General features: G+C 32.7%; 2 protein-coding genes and 1 long non-coding RNA gene across 4 annotated transcripts in view; 1 reads left to right on the top strand and 2 right to left on the bottom strand.

The window, feature by feature from the left end:
- The window catches only part of LOC147842649 (uncharacterized), a 149,389-nt gene that overhangs the window by 59,288 nt on the left and 70,861 nt on the right, over positions 1 to 19,240 (bottom strand). The gene's annotated exons all lie outside the window — the stretch shown is intronic.
- The window catches only part of stk38a (serine/threonine kinase 38a), a 41,451-nt gene that overhangs the window by 773 nt on the left and 21,438 nt on the right, over positions 1 to 19,240 (top strand). The window contains exon 2 of the mRNA XM_087263082.1: positions 7,706 to 7,831. The gene's annotated coding sequence lies outside the window, so the exon portion shown is untranslated. The remainder of the gene's footprint in view (positions 1 to 7,705; positions 7,832 to 19,240) is intronic.
- slc38a5a (solute carrier family 38 member 5a) lies at positions 1,832 to 17,606 on the bottom strand. Of its 2 annotated transcripts, none has more exons than XM_087264814.1 (16): positions 17,460 to 17,606; positions 11,799 to 11,919; positions 11,158 to 11,251; positions 10,580 to 10,695; positions 8,182 to 8,255; positions 7,986 to 8,078; positions 7,789 to 7,870; positions 7,309 to 7,391; positions 6,613 to 6,671; positions 6,333 to 6,497; positions 6,150 to 6,229; positions 5,961 to 6,061; positions 5,741 to 5,856; positions 4,524 to 4,668; positions 4,343 to 4,446; positions 1,832 to 4,261 (listed from the first exon to the last, which is right to left on the bottom strand). In XM_087264814.1, the coding sequence occupies exons 2-16, from the start codon at positions 11,858 to 11,860 to the stop codon at positions 4,160 to 4,162; spliced, it is 1,476 nt and encodes a 491-aa protein (XP_087120940.1). In that variant the 5' UTR covers positions 11,861 to 11,919; positions 17,460 to 17,606; the 3' UTR covers positions 1,832 to 4,159. The 2 variants fall into 2 exon arrangements, with proteins under 2 accessions (XP_087120940.1, XP_087120939.1); XM_087264813.1 differs by lacking the exon at positions 17,460 to 17,606 and adding an exon at positions 14,309 to 14,381.

Below are 19,240 nucleotides of genomic sequence, written 5' to 3'. Positions count from 1 at the left end.
AAAATGGTTATTATAGAAATGACATTGGTTTTAATGGAAATTGTATTAGTGCTTTACTTTTGGCCTTTTATTGATGGCATGTTAATCCAATAAATTCTAATAGAATATTTCCCCAAAACACATTAGATAGTAACCATCAAAATGGTTCTAAAAGTTAATTGATGGATTGTAGGGCTTTAATGGTATCTGCAGTGGAAACCAATTCTGTATTTTTTCAGCAAGGTATTGAATAATTTAAAACATAAAACGATTAAAAAGACCAAAAAAAAAAAAAAACATTTGACAAGTGATTTTGAAAATGGTGGACGCATATTCAATCAAGGGCGCCACCTTCTGGAGAAAAGTGGGAATTTATTACATATGGGACAAAACTAAAAATTCCCATCAACAGTTTTAATAATCCATTAACCTTAATTTTGCATGGACAATTCTGATTGCTGATGTATTCAAGCAAATTAGATTTGTTATATAGCTAGAAAAATGTGTATGTAGTGTATGGCAACCATTTTTAACAAAACGGTGCTGCGTTAGAGGTATGATTTTGAATGATTGTATAATCGCAGAATAAAATATAATGTTCAGAGATGACAGGTTATGCAGTCATGTTACAGAAAACATAGGCCTACATGCTATAAACTTAAAAAAGTAGGAAGACTGAATGAAAATGAAAATTGCATAGGCTACTTCTCTATAGTAGCCTATGTGAAAAACAGTATGGGAGCCAAATAATACATCAAAATTCATAATAATTGAAACACAGTAGGCAAGAAGCCTACTTCTGGCAAGATTCTGAAGCGTGCTGCTGAAAAAATAGCTTAAACGAGCCTAAGATGGTTTTAGCTGGTCAACCACCAGCCTAGTTAGAGAGGTTTTGGCCATTTCCAGGCTGGTTTCAGCTATTTCCAGTCTGGTCTTAGCTGGTCAGACTGGGAGTTTACCAACTTGATCAGGTTGAGGGCCCAGAGCAAACCAGCCATCTCCAGCTTATTGCTTAAACCAGGCTACAAATAGCTAAAACCAGCTTAGAAATGACCAAAACCCCTTCATACCCAACTCTAAAACCAGACTGCTCAACAAGTCAATCAGCCTAGGTTGGTTTAAGCTGTTTTTCTTTTTTCAGCAGGGCGTACATCCAATGAATGAATATTTTATTGTCCCATGAAGACACTGCAGAGTATTTAGTAATGGTGCGAAGTGTCCAGAAGTGACCAAGAAGGTCGCTGGTTCAAGCCTCGGCTGGCGTTTCTGTGTGGACTTTGCATGTTCTCCCCGCATTTGCCTGGGTTTTCTCCAGGTGCTCCGGTTTCCCCCATTCCAAAGACATGTGGTACAGGTAAATTGGGTGAGCTAAATTGTCCGTAGTGTCCGTAGAATTCCATTTATACTAGAAAATTATTTTCTACCAGATTCACACTCATAGCAGTTGGCGCTAATAGGAAAACAGCAGAATAACAGTATCCTGCTGTCATCAAAGCTGCTGGGCTGATATTTAAGACCTAAAGGTTCCCCTTAGAGATAAATCATCCTCAAATGTCTTGATCAGAACTATTGCTATTGTAAAGTTGAACTAGCATAGCAGTCAGTCAGTATAGTATGGGACGAATCAAATTAGACCAATATACGAGACAATTGGCAACTAGCAAACATCACTTGATCGTATCCACCATGGTTTGGAACATCACTACAAATGTCCATTCAGATAGTGTCCTATATAGGAATAGGGGCAATTTCAAATGCGACATGCTCAATTGAATGGGAATTTAAATTGGAATGAAACGAGAATTTTGAGTTCTTATGATGTTGGATTCTTAGCTATATGAAATAAAAACAGTTCTCTTCAATATGCAAGTTCACTTTATTTTCAAGATCGTCTGTACATAGAGAAAAGTCTTCAATAATAAATAGCATTTCTGAACATTTACTGGGGGATTGTTATTTTCATTTGACACCAGGCACTTTGAGAAAAAAAATCATCATGTGGATAATGTGGATTAATTTTCAATTTAAACTTCCCAGTAATCAATGATTTAAGCATTTGTTCATTTTCTGTAAGCATTCTGGTCCAATCTGAACAGAAAAAAGACTGAAAATATGTACATAAAATATACATGGATGTACAATACAAGTTGGTTTCATTTCAAAATATCAAACAAATATGTACATGAAAAACTATACAAAACAAGCACACTTTTTATGCACTGTCATAATGTTACAGCACAGAACAGATTAGTTTTGGTCTGTATAAACAGATAGAGATGAGAACTGACTGTGATGGGCATGTTGTCATATGACCACAGAAACATTTCTGTAAGCTTAGATAATATATACAGCTGTCAATGCCATGTTATTTTGTAGTGACTATTCATAAGAAGTTATAAATAGCATTCATAATTTTTTCAGTCCATTCCTGGAGTGATTTTCTGTGTCACTGGGTCATAATATACCACAATGTGAAAAAAAATATCTCAAATCCAACAACATTTTTCAAGTATGCTCATTTTCAAGATGTTCAAAATGTATTCTTAAGTACACAACAAATATAATGACATACAACATTGAAAACAGTGTTTTGTGCTTCTGGAATGCAATATTCTTTCTGCTCTATAAAACAGAGTAAATAAATGTGGTAATTTGACTGGTTCTAAACACTGCAGGTGTACTGTAAAACAAACATACATTGCTACTGTATTTATATTGTTCCATTGGTGTAGACACAAAACGTACCAATACATATACTTTACACATTTACTTTAAGTTCTTTCTTTTGACATTCAAGCATTGTTTTTGCATCGTGTTATCCATATCAAAACTGTAAACCTTTCATTGTTAAATAATGTTATACATGTTTTCTATATGAGGACATTCTTCATTTCAAATGTAAGTTATCTGAGAGTTACATATAGTGGAGTCCAAAGATCTGAGACCAAGTGGAATATCTGGGATTTAAAATACATTTACATTTACTCATTTAGCAGACACTTTATCCAAAGTGACTTAGAAGTGAGGATAAAAGAAGCACTTTAAATCATCAGACAATAAATCAAATTTCAAAACTAGAACTAAGAAATTTTTAGAATTGTAAAAAAATAAATAATATAATAATTCTTGTTTTAAGATATACAGTTGAAGTCAGAATTATTTTCCCCCCTTCGAATTTTTTTCTTCTTTTTAAAATATTTCCCAAGTTATGTTTAACAGAGCAGGGAAATTTTCACAGTATGTTTGATAATATTTATTCTTCTGGAGAAAGTCTTATTTGTTTTATTTCGGCTAGAATAAAAGCAGTTTTTAATTTTTTAAACATCATTTTAGGGACAAAATTATTAGCCTCTTTAAGCTAAATTTTTTATCGATAATCTACAGAACAAACCACTGTTATACAATAACTTGCCTAATTACCCTAACCTACCCAGTTAACCTAACTAACCTAGTTAAGGCTTTAAATGTCACTTTAAGCTGTATAGAAGTGTCTTGAAATATTAAAAATAATAAAGTAAAATATTATTTACTGTCATCATGGCAAAGATAAAATATATCAGTTATTTGAAATCAGTTATTAAAACTATTATGTTTACAAATGTTTTGAAAATATCTTCTCTCCGTTAAACAGAAATTGGGGGAAAAATAAACAAGCGGTCTAATAATTCAGGGGGGCTAATAATTCTGACTTCAACTGTAGTTAAATTTAGCAGGTTTTGCTAAAACACTTCATATAAAAGGGTATGCTGTTAATATTATTGTAATGAAATATCTTTTATTAAACTACTATAAATAAGGACTTTTGGACCCCAAAACATGCACTATGAACAAAATAAAAACATTAATTGACTAAAATTCCTCTGTTTAGTAGGAGGTAGAATTCAGTCTGCATCTTTAAAACTTTGGCAATAAAGATGAGTGGATTCTCATCGTAGTTTCACAGGTCTTCCATCCTTTGTTGTCATTTTGGAGATTCCATCTGATTCCATTCATAACAGCAATACTTTTCAAGTAAAACTGGCTTTTATAAAAATAGTAAAAGTCTTCCTGAAAACCATTTTTCATTTTGGACTTATCTGATGGATGAACCTGAACCTGAATCATGTTTTCAGGCTCAGCATTTTGTGTTTGCTGTATTTGGTCTTTAAGTGCTGGAATCTGTTTCGCTGTCTCAGCTCCGTCAGTGACCGCCCACCGACTGCTTTCCATTGACCCACTCGATTATGATGAAAGTAATGCTCATAATCATAAAGATGAACCCCAGGGTCACAAACAAAATCGCCTGGAAAACATAACAGGAAGTGAGAAAGTGAAAAAGAAAAGAGTGAGAGTGGAGTTCTGCATGCTCTGTCTTTATTCTCACCAGAATCTTTGGTCGAGATTTTAATGGCTCCTGCTCCTCAGGGACGATGTAAATGTAGAATATTCCTGGCAGAATGAAAATGAGGCTGGGAGCAGATGTTGCACCTGAAATATAGTATAAAATGTATCACAAAGTGCTGCATTCGAATGATAGAATCTTCTATGTGGTAAATCCAACTCACCGATGAAGCCGAAGATGTCACGAATGTTGGGGACGAAGATGACGAGCAGATTGACGGCAAACAGGAGGCACATGGCGATGATGATGTGACGCACCCAGCTGAAAGGCTTTTCAGGGAATAGAAGCTGCAAGACGGCACGGCGGATCTAGAAGAAAACATGATTATAGGAGACGTCAAAAGTGTTGTATGTTGTTCAGACATTGATTGATGTTATGTGTGAAGCAGATTATTGTGCAGCTGTGCTTTGGAGACATTTTGTATGCACAAGTGTTTTATTTCTTAAGGAAACACGTTTAAGGGATGTCCAATAGTTTTGTCAGTTGATCTTCATAATGCATTTGAGATCATTTTGACCCAGAAGAGAGAGTTTCAAATATCATTTGTTAATATAATTTCTTTTAAAATACGTATTTTTAAGACCCTCAATCTAAACATTATTAATTAATTTATTTTTCTGATTTTTACAATGAATTTTTAAAAGCTATAAGCATAAAAACATTGGAATGGTCATTTTGGACAAAGATATGTGATGTAAATTTTTTTCATAAGTTATATTGGTGTCACAATATGAAAATAATACAATTAATAAATCCATACATATACATTTTACACCTGATCAAGACTTAAACTCTCAAATCATCTTAAACTGTAAAAAAGTAGGTCCTGACTTGTTGATTTATGAGAAAAGTAGTAATATGCAAGTCCTAAAGAGTATTTCACAAATCATTTTGGCACCAAAAGAAGCAGTGCAGAGAGCTCCTAGATCACTAAGACTAACCAACTATCCTACAATGACTGAAATTTGTACATTTTTTAAAACATTAATAATTAAGCAAAACATATTCATTTGAATATGGCAAGATATTGGGCTTTGCATCATTTCCATAGATAAATCTCTGACAGAGGCTTCTCCCCGTGCCCATCAGCCAATCATTGTTTGCATAATTAGCTTCATGCTGGCCTCTTCCATAGCAATATGGTCAACCCATGCTACTTAAGCTACTCTTAGCTTAAAACATTTTTATAATCTTTAGCAAAGTGTCTCAGCAAACTGTGAATAGCCTTTAAAAGAAAACTCTCAGCTAAAAAAATAAAACGCTGCTACAGTATAGTTTGAATCCTTAAAAGCACATATTGTGCAGATATATTACATCAAGAAATTCTTTTTAAGCTAGTGTATATATGAGTGCAATGATTAACAATGCAGGAAAATGTACCGGGAAAAGAACGACAGGAACAGTCAGTGTCACTGCCACCAGCACAGCCAGTCGAACACACAACATCAGGATGTCGTTTTTATTGTACATCTTCAGAAGCTCAGAATCCACATTTGCTACACATATGCAGAGACACAGCGACTGTTAAAACATCTTCAAATACCACAAACCTTGAAATAATGTTTTTGATATCCTATATATTTTTGGAAGTTCTTCTTACCAAAGAAGGTGAGGTAGCCAAAGATAGCAGTCAGCAGGTACATGACAAACATGGCCAAAATAGAGATATTAGCAACTTTTTGCATCTGTTTCTTGGATGGACTAGAAGAACAATGAGGAAAAAATTGCAAATTTACAAAATGCACAAAACCACATATAGAAAAGAAGAAAAGTGCACTTCCAGACTTACTTTTTGAGTTCTGTGTAAATGGGCAAAACTTCAGGATGACACACAAATGCAAATGCAATAATAGGAATGGTAAATGCAGTCTGTGGTTAAAGAAAACATTAAGTGATTAATTCACCGCATTAAAAGCTAGGAAAAACAGGAGATGTGATCAAAATGATAGTGTTTGCAGCTCATATCTCTCACCTGTGGGTTGATGGTTAAAAGTTTGGCTTCGCATATTTCAGTGGTGGAGTTGATTTCGTTTATTTCAGTGGTGGAACTGATCATGCTTGCATTAGAAAAAGTGCATTTTTCATTTTGGTTGCTCTCAGAATCTATACCAGAATTGCTGAGACACTTATAGATCACCTGAGAAGACAGTTAAGAAGCCATCACAGTTAGGAAACATGATTTATTTTGTCACAAGTACACGGTTTTGATAATTAGTGTAAACTGGTATATTTACATAGGTGGATGGACTTACAGATATGAGGAAGAAGACCATGCAGCTGAGGGAGAAGCCACTAGTGTACCCCAGATACCCTAAAATAAATGCATGAATAGATGATAAATATTTCTGTAATGTACACCTTCAACCTTTACATAAAATCGGTTTAAATTATTTTTCTATTCAGCTGGTAAAGTCTGCTACTAATTAAAAGTAATATAATATAATATAATATAATATAATATAATATAATATAATATAATATAATATAATATAATATAATATAATATAATATAATATAATATAATATAATATATAAAAAAGAGGTAACTGTAACTTTTCTCACAATTGTGAATTTCTGTTTTGCAATTGTGAGTTTACATACAGCAAGTATGTGATATAATGTATATATTGAAGAATTTAGATTTTTTCAGAGTTTGATTTAGATTTTAATTTAAATTTAACATCTTGGAGAAAAGTCTCTCAAAATTCACTTTTTTTCCAGAATTATAAGTTTATGAATTCTAATTCAAACTTTACTCTAAATGTATATTTTGCAGAGAAATGGTGTGACCACACTTCAGTGTGAAAAAAAAAATATATATATATTATTTAAGACATTCATAAAAGATATTCAATGTAGAATAGAATGTTGGATTGTAAATATGATTATTATAAAAAATATAATGTAATGATAAAGCAAAATGAATGATGAAAGTAGTTGTAACCTACCAAGTCTTTTCATAAGTGCCAGTGGGAAAATGACGCAGACACTAACAATAATGATGAGGTATCTCCCATCTACATACCAGTGACTGATGAAGAGTAAAAAAAAAAAATGAAGTCAAAAAAGAGGATTTTGAGAAAAGAGAGGAAAATTCAGTTAACAAGGATCAAATGTCTGAGACCACTAGTTTGACAATAGTTTTGTTTAGATGTTTTTATACATTACAGAACATAAAAAAAACAGAATAACAAAATGACTGACATATTCTTCAGTAATATTTGAGAAGGATCCACTTTGTGCCTCAAAGTATTTCACTAGCAATTTTCTTGTTTAAATAATGAAGGGAAAGAACAGATCAAATGTAATTGACATGATGCTCTTTCTTCCTTTCATCTGTTTCAGATTCCTTCTTCTGTTTATATAACTAAAACTTTTAACATGGTCTCAAACAGCTGAACCCATCAGAAGTATTTTTCAGTACTCACCCAGAGTTGTCTGGCAGTCCTGTGAGACCTTCAATGACATGAGGTAACTCTATCTTCACAATAAATAGGTAACTTGACATTGCTGTTGAGTCAAAGAAAGACAGCATGAATAGTTTTCGTGGATCTGTATTCAGCACTCGTGTTGTACTGAGTGGTAATGGAATCAAAGTGTAATCATTTAATTACATATGCTGTACCTCCAATGTTGTGCAATGTTATAATACATCCTGCAACAACTTTTCCAGGCGTACCAAATGCACGGTACCCCAGCTGTTCATATGCACGGATGCCTAAAAAAAACAAACATAATGGAAAGTTCAGATGCTGATTTATCATATAATGCAATGTTGTTAGGACTGTCTTTAGAGACATAAAAGAGAAAATGTTTCTCACCAACCACTCCTGCACTCCTCAGAAGCAGATGGATAGAGTAAGAAGAGAGCAAAGCGATGGTTATCAACAGAAATCTGAAGAAAAAGACACAAATGATTAACTTGGGTATTGGCAACAAAACAATACAACTTCCCACACTGTTTAAAGCAATTAAGTTACTGTAATTAAAAAATTACAACACATTGCCTTAAAAGTGACAAGTTGACTTTACTTTAAAAAATAAAGAGTAAACCTGGTTATAGTTAATTTACTTATTCATTTAAAGGCAACAGGCTTGCTTATCTTTTAAGTAAACCCAACTAGATATTTCAAAAGCAATGTGTTTGCTCATTTTCTAAAAAAACAAAGTCAACTAATCGCTTTTTGCAGTGCATTTAGATTTAAAGAGATAATTCGCAGAAAACTAAATAATGATAGTAAAATTCTGCCAATATTTCCTAACTTGTGTCATTCGAAGGCTTTCGCTTGTAGAACAAAGAAGATGTTTTGAAGAATGTGTTTGCCTATCCAGTGAAATTCTTTAGGAATCAAAACAATATCAAATCCCATTGACTTTCATAGTATTAGCAAAATAATATATACAAATATCACTTTTACAAAGATCTTCATGTTACACAGAATAAAGTAAGGTTTGGTCATCATAAATAAATAAATCATTACAGATGTTTAATTCTCCGCTGAACTTTCTCTCTCATAATCTGTGTTAATAGTCATTGTGTGAAATCTAATCCACAAAATGCCACCAATACTTGCCTTTGTTATTCACAGACTGCCAGACTCATTGAGCTCATATTTAACTTTAAGATGTGCTAGTTTAGTCACGATTAGGTGACAAACTGTTCAAGGATATTATCGTAAGTCGTCAAGGTGATGAGATAACAAACAAGACACAAATCTAAACTCTAATCCCATTAATGATGCATTAGACACGCTGAATGTGTTTGTCTTTATAGTGCAAGCCACAACCACATCTACACAAAATGTCAATTTGGCAGAAAGTATACAAAAAACTTTCAAATATCCTTTCAGTTAATATTTAATACTTCCGCCTAGTGTCATTCAGTGGTATCTGTAATTGCATATTGCTGGACGTTTTGACTAGCAAAAATGATTTTCATTTTTTTTACTGCTAAGAAAGTATTCAAATGAACACTGCTAGCAAACAGTCTTTCATCAAACAATGCTCTTTAAAAGTCTGTTTCAGGTGAAAGGCAGACAGAGGCTTTAATTTGATTACAGCAGGCTATTTATAACCCTCCCCGGTCTGATCTGTCAGTACAGTCTGCATCAAATAGACACAGTGACGTTTAAGCTCATGAGTCCCTACACGCGTAAAAACAGATCATTCATAGGGATTAGAAACCATATACGTTCAATGAATGTTGTTGCTGTTTTTATAAAGTGTCTGCTGTCGATCATAAAAAAAAACTACAAGGTGAAAACCCTTTGTATACATACACCTTTGTATATTATTTATTTCTAAAAGGAATATTTTTCCTGAAAAATAAAAATGACCTTTCTCTGAGAGATAATGTATTCTCCCTCCGGTGATTTTTAAACTATTATGAGCTTCTTCCTTCTGTTGAATACAAAAGAAAGTCATTTGAAGAATGCTGGTGGCTGTCACCCAACAACTTCCTTAGTATGAAAGAAAATTACCATGGAAGTCAATGAATGCCAGCTACCAGCTTTTTTCATAATATCTTCTTTTGTGATCAAGAGAAGAAATAGTTTCTGAATGAGTGAAGGGTGAGCAATTTATGATAGAATTTTCATTTTTGGGTACACTATCCCTTTAAATGGTTTATTTTGATGGATTCTTATAAGTATCTTACGTGTACATATAATAAAATATATTATTAACTAACCCAAATGGCACCTTTTAATTCTGAAAGAATAGTGAAAGCGAAAGTATAAAAAATGAAAGAACAATTTTTAAGGTGGTTAATTTTTTCCTAGCTCTTCCTAAAAACGTCCTCACCACCATCCCCCCTTTAAAAAATGCAAATATTTAACTTGTGTTGACTGAGCATTTGTAAGCCTGAATGTGGACGTGACCGAGCCATGCTGAAGTATGTGTCTGAATGTAGATGGACACAAAGAAGCCTTGATGGTCAGTCAGAATGCACACACACATGTAAACGTAACACACGTATTCCCTCTCAAAATCCTTGAAAAGAAGGTGTGCTTTATGGAGCCCAAAAGAGGTGCTTTTTCTCCTCTCTTGGTCTGAAATGTAAATTGTAACTTTTGGACATGTGCCAAGAACATTTTAAATTGAATGGGATTTATACATAGTACTTTCTTTCTGTTTATGATTATTTTAATATATTATAGCTTTCATGCACTATGGTATGAATCAGACTAATTGTGCATGCATAAGTGTAGTTTGACTTACACAAAAAGAATGATCCCGGTGTTGGCCATGGCATAAGCCAATCCCAGAATTCCGCTGCCCATTATAGCATTGCTGAGGTTGAAAATTGACATTCCAAAAGACGTCTTTCCCTCAAACTGAAATGAAAGAGTTACAGATGAGTACTTAACTTAAAAATATGGATTCATTTTTTAATTTTTTATTTTTGGTCATCAACTCGATTCATTTAAGAATGGAGTAGTTTTTTTTCTGATGTTATACATTACACTCTCAGAAATAAGGGTAAAGGAGCTGTCACTGGAGCATGTGCCTTTTCAAAAGATACATATTTGTACCAAATGAGTCCACTAGGTACCTAAAGGGTGCATATTAGTAACCAAATGTACCTAAAAAGTACCTTTGAAGTATCAATATGGACCCTTCAGGTACAAATATGTACCTTTTTGAAAAGGTACTGCCCCAGTGACAGCTCCTATACCTTTATTTCTGAGAGTGGTTATCTGTATACACTAACATCTATATTCTAGGTCAACATTCCAACCTATTTTTACCAAGCTTTATCATTTTATTTGTAGTAAATCTGAAATTTAGATACTCACATCTGTAAACTGAGTCTCTATCTTTCCATTGCTCTTGCTGCTGAGGAACTGATCACCTTCTGCCATGTTTTCAAGGGCATCAAATCCGGTAAATCTAAGGAGAATGAATATGTTTTTTTATGTTCTGTAAAGTAACTTTTTTTTTACTTAAAACCAGCTACTGAATCACTTTCTGACTTGCAATTTACTTATGATAATATGCAAAACCACATGTTTATACAAAGAAAAAATTTTTCAACCATAGTAAAGCTGTACATTTGTAAACTGGGGTCTCAAACACAAGTAAGGGTCACTGTCCAGATGGAAACATTTTTTTTTTTTTTTGTTTTAAAAAGATTTAAACAAAAAGTTATATAGACAAAATGTCAAAAGCAAATAACAACTGTACCAAAAAAAGAAGCACATTTTAATATTATTTATATCATTTAAATATAAAGAAAATATAATATCTAATATGCTAAAGTAACACTAATTTTTATATTCTATAAAATACCCAATATAAATATATAAAGACTGATATAGTCCATGTCATATAAAATGTGTGTCTTTAATTTATGAACTCCATAATATGATTTGGCAGAGAAAAAGGAAACGTAGAGGACATTTCTAAAAGAATTCCCCATAATAGTGAGAAAACTTACTCTTTCTCTAGATTCATAGGAATATCATGGTGACCGTTTGGCATTTTATTGACAGTCTCCATTTTACACTGTAGAATCCTCCAAAAACACTGTCTGTAAGCTCAAGCTCTGTGAACACAAACTGAAACACAGAAAAAGGAAAAAAGATTTTGGCATTAGTGATTAATTGAGATTGAACTGAACTTAAAATTCTGTTCTGAAAAGGTGCAGTTTGAAAGTTAAATAAAATAAATTGTGCTAAAATGAGTGAGCAGTGAGAATCATGTGCAACATTTAACAATGTCCAACAGGAGTGTAAACTTCACATGAATACACACCTATCAAAAAGACATAAGAAAAAGCAGGCAGAAAAGCAAAATTTAGAACAACACTGTAATTTGAATATGTGGGAGCTGCAACTAGGTTTAAGTTATAGTCACTAGTGAAGTATTTTTAATCTGACAACTTTAAACATTTTTACTAAACATATTTTATTATAATAATGGCAGAAACAGTTCGAGTAACAAGCTTTTCTAAATTCAGCAAAAGACTGATTTCACACAGGTTTTCTTAAGCACACTACCTTGATTGCCATTGATCATGTGAATGGATAACGCCACCTTGAAATTCTTGCAATTGGCTGAGTCATTGTGGGTGTGTCAGCCTTTTGAAGTAAATACTTTGTGACCATTGAAAAGTATGATCTTTTAGGAGTAATTTGGACATATCTTTTATTTCTCACTTTTTTGTTTATTATATAATAAGGAAGTACATATTTTTGCCTATAGGATTACAGAGTTTCTTCAAGTATTGGAGGCATAGCCCTCATTACCTTAAATGCACACGGAAATGTTTTCATAGTGTTGCCATTATACAAACTTGTGTATGAATGATGCAGCATGTTTTGATAATACACACAATACCAAGAACAGTTTAACAGGCTTATTTTACAGCAAACTGCATGGCTGATGCAACTTTTTGAGAACTTGCAATCTCTGCTCTCTCAGCCTGACAACGAAAGATTGTGAAAAATGTGCCAGTACTTGTAGGCCAGGAAATACTTAAGTTGTAATCTGTCTTTCAGAATACTGGCAGTTACTGTAATAGGAAAAAATGTCTTCATTCGTTCGACGCTTTATTGGCTTTTCATGCAGAATTCTCTGAATAGTTTCATTCCTACCAAAAGCTTGCCGAGCACAGAAGCTCAGTGTTTAGTGGTCAAACTATCCAGAATATGTTAGTAACTATATTAAACAAGAACTTTTTCCAAAATAACTCTCATAAATATGCATTTAGGACCATCGTCATATTCTTTACTATCTGTTATATGCTTGTTTAAAGTAAATTTCAGATGACGGACATGTACAGTTACAGTCAAAACCAATAGCCCTTCTGTGAAATATTTTTATATATATAATATAATATAATTCTCAAGTGATATTTAATGGAGCAAAAACAAATTCATAGCATTTCCGATAATATTTTTTCTTCTTGAGAAAGAATTCTTTATTTGTTTTATTTTGGCTAGAATAAAAAGTTTTTAAACCATTTTAAGGTCAATATTTATTTGGCCTTTCATGCAGAATTTTCTGAATAATTTCATTCCTACCAAAAGCTTGCCGAGCACAGCAGCTCAGTGTTTAGTGGTCAAACTATACAGAATATGTTAGTGACTATATAAAACAAGAACTTTTTTCATAATAAGTCCCATCACACTGCATTTAAGACCACTGTCATACTCTTCACGATTATTTATGTGCTTGTTTAAAGTAATTTTGAGACTATGGACATGTACAGTTAAAGCCAAAACTAATAGCCCTTCTGTGACATATATTTTTAAAAATATTTCTTATAATAATATTTATAATATTTCTAATAAATTTTCACAGTGCCTCCAATACTATTTTTTTACTATTGTTTTTAAACAATTTAAGGTCAATATTATTAGCCTTATTAATCTATATATTTTTTTCTACAGAATAAACCACTGTTATACAATGACTTGCCTAATTACCCTAACTTGCCTAGTTAACCTAATTTAATCTAGTTAAGCCTTTAAATTGCACTTTAAGCTTAAAATCAAGCTTAAAACTATTATGTTTACAAATGTGTTGAAAAAAATCTTCTTTCAGTTAAACAGAAATTGGGGAAAAATATTGAGGAGGGCTAATAATTCAGGAGGGCTAATAATTCAACTGTATATTTCAAACGAACCCTACTTAAACACCATTCCATCACCGAATGTTATAGCTGTTGTGTCGTAAAGTAAAAACTAAAGAGGATAATCCAACATTCACTCTTCACAAATCGTCTTCTCGCTGCCAAATTAAACAGCTGCTTTGAAATAATAAATGAAATGAATAAAATACACAACAGAAGCAAAAGAAGTAAAGCCTTTAAGACACGGCTCGTCCAAATGGCCCTTGTCTGATGCAAGACTTTATCAGTCTTAAAACAGAATCAACCTCCACCCTATTTAAACACACACGGCTTGTATTCCAGCTGAAAGTGAATGTTGAGGAAGTACTCACCACTGAGATAAACAATAAACTTTGTCGAAGTAAAAGAACAGGTGTCCTTAGCTTTGAGTGTCTTGGTTCATTTGTTTTTGTTTCAGTGTTGCCGTAGTGAACATGTCCAGTTTGTGTGAGTCCTCACCTGTGTCCTGAGGCGAGGATGGGGGAGGAGGAGATTAACTCCTGTATATAGAGGATGAGTGGACATGTGTGTGTCTGTGTTTAAGGACACCCTGGCATGAGTCTGTTGTCTTGACGCTCTTGTGCAAGTTAAATATGGTGAATCTGCAGAGTTTATGACTGAATGTGAATTATCATATGGCACAAAAAGACATTCACGTATTAGAACACTTATTACAGCCATTGCCGGGGTGGAAACGTATTAACATTTTGGGCGTGATTGGTTAATATGGGTGGAGTGTCAAGTTGGACAAGGTGTTATAAAGTAGGTGGGAGAAGGCATTAAGGGATTTTGTGTGTGTGAGTCCACATGTATGTCTGTTGTAAGTAATGGGATTAAGAGATCAGGACTTTTTTAACGTCATCTGTTGTGCACTTACTATGAAACACATGCAAGGACTAAAATAACAATATTAGATAATACACTCTTTGCTTTTATATTATTATTATTCATATTAGCTATATGTATTTAGAAGTATTGAGAGTAGATCCCAAGTCTTGTCAAAATGTCCAAGTAAAATCTCAAATCCCTCTTGATGGTTTACTATATTGCGCATTTTTTGTTTTATTTTCATGCTGTACATTATTTTTAATGTATAGCTTGTTTTGAAAGAAAGTTTTTGCAATTTAACCTCATTAAGAGAATTATTTTAATATTTAAAACAATTATTATTCTCAAAAGTAGTTATTAAAGAACTATTCATTTAAAAATTGAAAAAAGTAGGCAAATCTTTGTAATAATAGGACATTTTCAAAAACTTTGCCTGTATTAAAGAAGGTGCAACTACTAATTTGCTACATATTTTATTTATATATTCTACATCTTCAACATATTCAGATTGGTGACCTACCTCTTTTTATTTGAAGTTCTTGCAATGAAGGAATATTTCTGATCATCAAGAATGCATTTAATTTATCTGTCTCTCAATAACTTTTGTTATTTAATAGACTATGCAACTAAAATCTAAAATTTCTTTTGACAGCTTTCTATTATGTGCATGTTTTTAATTTACAGTATGTTCATACAACACATTATTTTAATGCATAATTTCTTTTTAAAGAAAGTGTGTGCAATTTTAATGGTTAATTTAATATTTAACACAATTATTTTCTTCATTATTTTCAAATTAGCTATTAAAGGACTTAAAAAATTTAAAATGATAAAAGTAAGTAAATCTTTGTGTAAATGAGATATTTCCATAAACTTTGCCTGTATTAAAGAAGGTGCAACTATTAATTTGCTACATATTTTATTTATATATTCTACATCTTCTCTATATATTCACATTTGCGAACTGGTTTGTCTCTTTTTGTTTAAAGTTCTTGCAATAAAGGAATATTTCTTATCATCACTATTTGAAATTAGCTCTTGGGAAAATTTCTGGACTGCTAAGAATCATAAACCATGTCAGATAGTAAATATTTGGCTGGCCAAATGAAAGCATAGGCTTGATGGAAAGGGAAATTATACCTTTAAAGTGTTTAATTTTGCTTAATCCGGTGTATATATATATATATATATATATATATATATATATATATATATATATATATATATATATATATATATATATATATATATATATATATATATATATATATATAAACATATATATCAGGCACATTTTGAACAGTATAACAAGAATGACTTAGTAAAAAATAAGCATATTCATAGGGACTGGCACATAAATCTAGAAACCAGTACAGGTATTTAAGTTCAGTAGTGTTTAGTTAAACCGACCATTAGTTTATATAAGGACTGCACAAGTATACATTTTTAAAAGAAATATTATAAAGGATTTTAGACAGGGAAAGACAGTATTTCACAAACATCCCCAAGGCGTCTTGCCAGTGTTTGTAGATGTGGCCATTTGGTGTTTGCTTTACACTATATTAAAATGATTAATATTAAAAATGTCAGGAAACTCTTGTACAAAGACTAGCGTCATACAGGAACTAGTCACTATTCACATGGTTAGTCATATCCATGTGGCCTTCACTCACAAAATACTTCTGCTGCAGTGCATTGTGGGTAAAACAAAGGTTTCCACAGAAGAAAAACATGAGATTATAATATTTAATAGCCAGTATGCTTAATATAAGTCATGTGTCATTTTATTAACTTGTCCAAATCATGTGAAATTCTAAGAAATTCAGCTGAACATTGTCAGTGATCCAGCTCAAGATATACACTATCATATCTCACAAGAACAGGCTCTCCAGGAAAAGCTTCTAACAGTGTTTATCATCTGATACTGCTAAACCGGTTACAAAGAGACATGACGCCTTCTTGACGTTACACACCTATGTGACAAAGTGGAAGAACGCTGAGTGTGACGTATTTTACCAGCGTAATCACTTTTAAAGCTCTGAATGCATGTGTAAATATTAAGTGTGAGTGGTTTAATGAAATGTGGCATAGATTGTATAACATTCAACCTTATTCCATTAAACACTTTAACCTCACTTAACTCCACATCCTAAAAACACCGCAAGTCAGACTAGTTGGTTTCAGAGTAGAGAAAATGCTGATTAAAATATAATGCCTATCAACTATGTGTGTCACTGTGACAATAAATATTCATCAATACATCTTCAAATGATATAAGAGTTACTCTATAAAGTCTAAATATATGTATAGTAGACTTGTCTACAATCACTCTACATGGTTGTCTACAATTAAGTGAGACAAACATACAGTAATTCTTCTATGACTATGTAGTGTAAAGACACATGTGAAGTGAAAGACAATTGTGTGATTGTTCTCTGTCATGAATTATTGCTGCTTTCGTCTGTATCTGCCATGTGCCACATGGTCTCCACACTTCCTTCTGATGTAGCTGAGGGGAGACCTTATGAATGGTGCTTACAGTTAAGCAAGAAACGAATGAATTATCAACTAGTGAGTCTATATGAAGAAACCAACAATTGTTTTGTATTGACATATCACTGAGAGAACATTTCTGAGATAATAAAGTCTTCTTACCTTTTGGACGCTTTAACAACTACTCTTCAGTGTAGTCAACATATAGATCTTCCAGGATGTTTATACAGAGAAAGTGAATGATTATTTTGATTCTCCTTTATAGTTCTTGAGTATATCATCTAACAAGCAGATGGAGAGAGAGAGACTGAGAGACAAAAACGTGGTGGCGGGTAAAGGAACTTGAAAAAGGATGTAAGCCACTCCTTTTTTTAAGAAAAAAAGAGCGGGACTTCCAGTTTGTCCCACCCTCGAAAACTGTTATAAATATCACATTACTTTCTGTTTTGCAGCTGAGTTGTGAGGGAAAAATGTTGCTTTGTGGTTGGGATTTGTCTTCTGTTATAATTAGGTAATGAAGGTTTTGATGTTGTTGACATTTTTCTCGCAATAGTTAGCATACTTGCTTGGTTTTTGGAAGGCAAAACGGTGAAGGAATGCTCATGCGCCTGCTGTGGAATTTCAACAGAGCTAATTTTCTTGGCTTTTGTCAGACGTCATAAAGACGTGTTTATTTTCTACTGTTTTCATGTTGTTTTGTGCCTTTAAAAACATAAATATGTTACTTATTCAGTTTAGCCAGTTATTCATGTATACCAGCGTTTCTGCAGGTTTCTTTAAGTCAAATTTGAGACCATTTAAGACTCTTTTAAGACCATTATGAATTCAATTTTAGACTTGTACAGGGTTAAACATTAAGATTTTTTTCTAATGGCCCAGTGACGACTGTAAAGAGGTTCTGTATTAGTAGAAGATTATGTAAACGGATGTGTTGCGTAATTTTCTTTTCCTGATTAGACAATTTAATTAGGATAATTTCCTTTAAACATGTCCTAAGAGCTCTTTTTAAATAGCATTTATTGGCAATAAACTTATATATATATATATATATATATATATATATATATATATATATATATATATATATATATATATATATATATATATATATATATATATATATATATATATAAGTTGTTTTGTGTGTCAACCTAATTTTGGTACTTAACCTGGATGTAAATTAAGTACCTGTTTAAAATTATTGACGACCTACATCACAATATTTCAGTAAATTTAAGACTTTTTTAAGCATAAAAGACTCAGCAGACACCCTGGTATACAAACCTTTTGTGGTTTGTACTCAATAAATTTGTACATTCGACTGTTGCATCAGTTGTTGCTCAATCATTTTAAGGGAATTGACATCTTGGCTGCTGGCTGGACATCTAGTTGCTTTAGGTTGATAGGTGACATTGTGATGTTATTGCATGATGATGCTCATATGTATTATTACAATGAAAACTGTAAAAAGATTAATGAAAAAAAAATGGTTTAAAATCTTAATTTTACTACATTTTGTGCCTATTTTAATTAGTTTCAATAGTTTCAATCCATTACTGTAAATATAAACAACTGAAACATGAACAGTGTTTTTCTAATAATGTGTTTCATTGGATTTTAGTTAGAAACCCTTGTGAAATTAAAAAATTTTTGGGAAAACAAAATTACCAGTAGGCAGCACGGTGGCACAGTGGGTAGCGTTTTCGCCTCACACCAAGAAGGTGCTGGTTCAAGCCTCACCTGGGTCAACTGGCATTTCTGTGTGGAGTTTTCATGTTCTCCTGTGTTTGCGTGGGTTTCCTTCGGATGCTCCCCCACAAGATCAAAGACAAGTGGTACAGGTGAATTGGGTAAGCTAAATTGTCCTTAGTGTATGTGTGTGAATGCAAGAGTGTATGGGTGATTCCCAGTGATGGGTTGCAGCTACAACGGCATCCGCTGCG

Source organism: Danio rerio, chromosome 8 (genome assembly GCF_052040795.2).
Source record: "Danio rerio strain M-AB ecotype USA chromosome 8, GRCz13ab, whole genome shotgun sequence".
Classification (NCBI taxonomy): domain Eukaryota; kingdom Metazoa; phylum Chordata; class Actinopteri; order Cypriniformes; family Danionidae; genus Danio; species Danio rerio.
The sequence above is the reverse complement of the archived record's forward strand: the minus strand, read 5'-3'. Positions and strand labels throughout refer to the sequence as shown.

Bases quoted from the DNA above. Each gene is read 5' to 3' on its own strand.
- slc38a5a (XM_087264814.1), bottom strand. From the start codon at position 11,860: ATGGAGACTGTCAATAAAATGCCAAACGGTCACCATGATATTCCTATG. The intron at 8,079-8,181 runs GTGAGAAACATT...TGTTTTTTTTAG, and splicing joins GAGGAGTGCAGGAGTGGTTG to GCATCCGTGCATATGAACAG. The intron at 6,498-6,612 runs GTAAGTCCATCC...CTGTCTTCTCAG, and splicing joins TGGTCTTCTTCCTCATATCT to GTGATCTATAAGTGTCTCAG.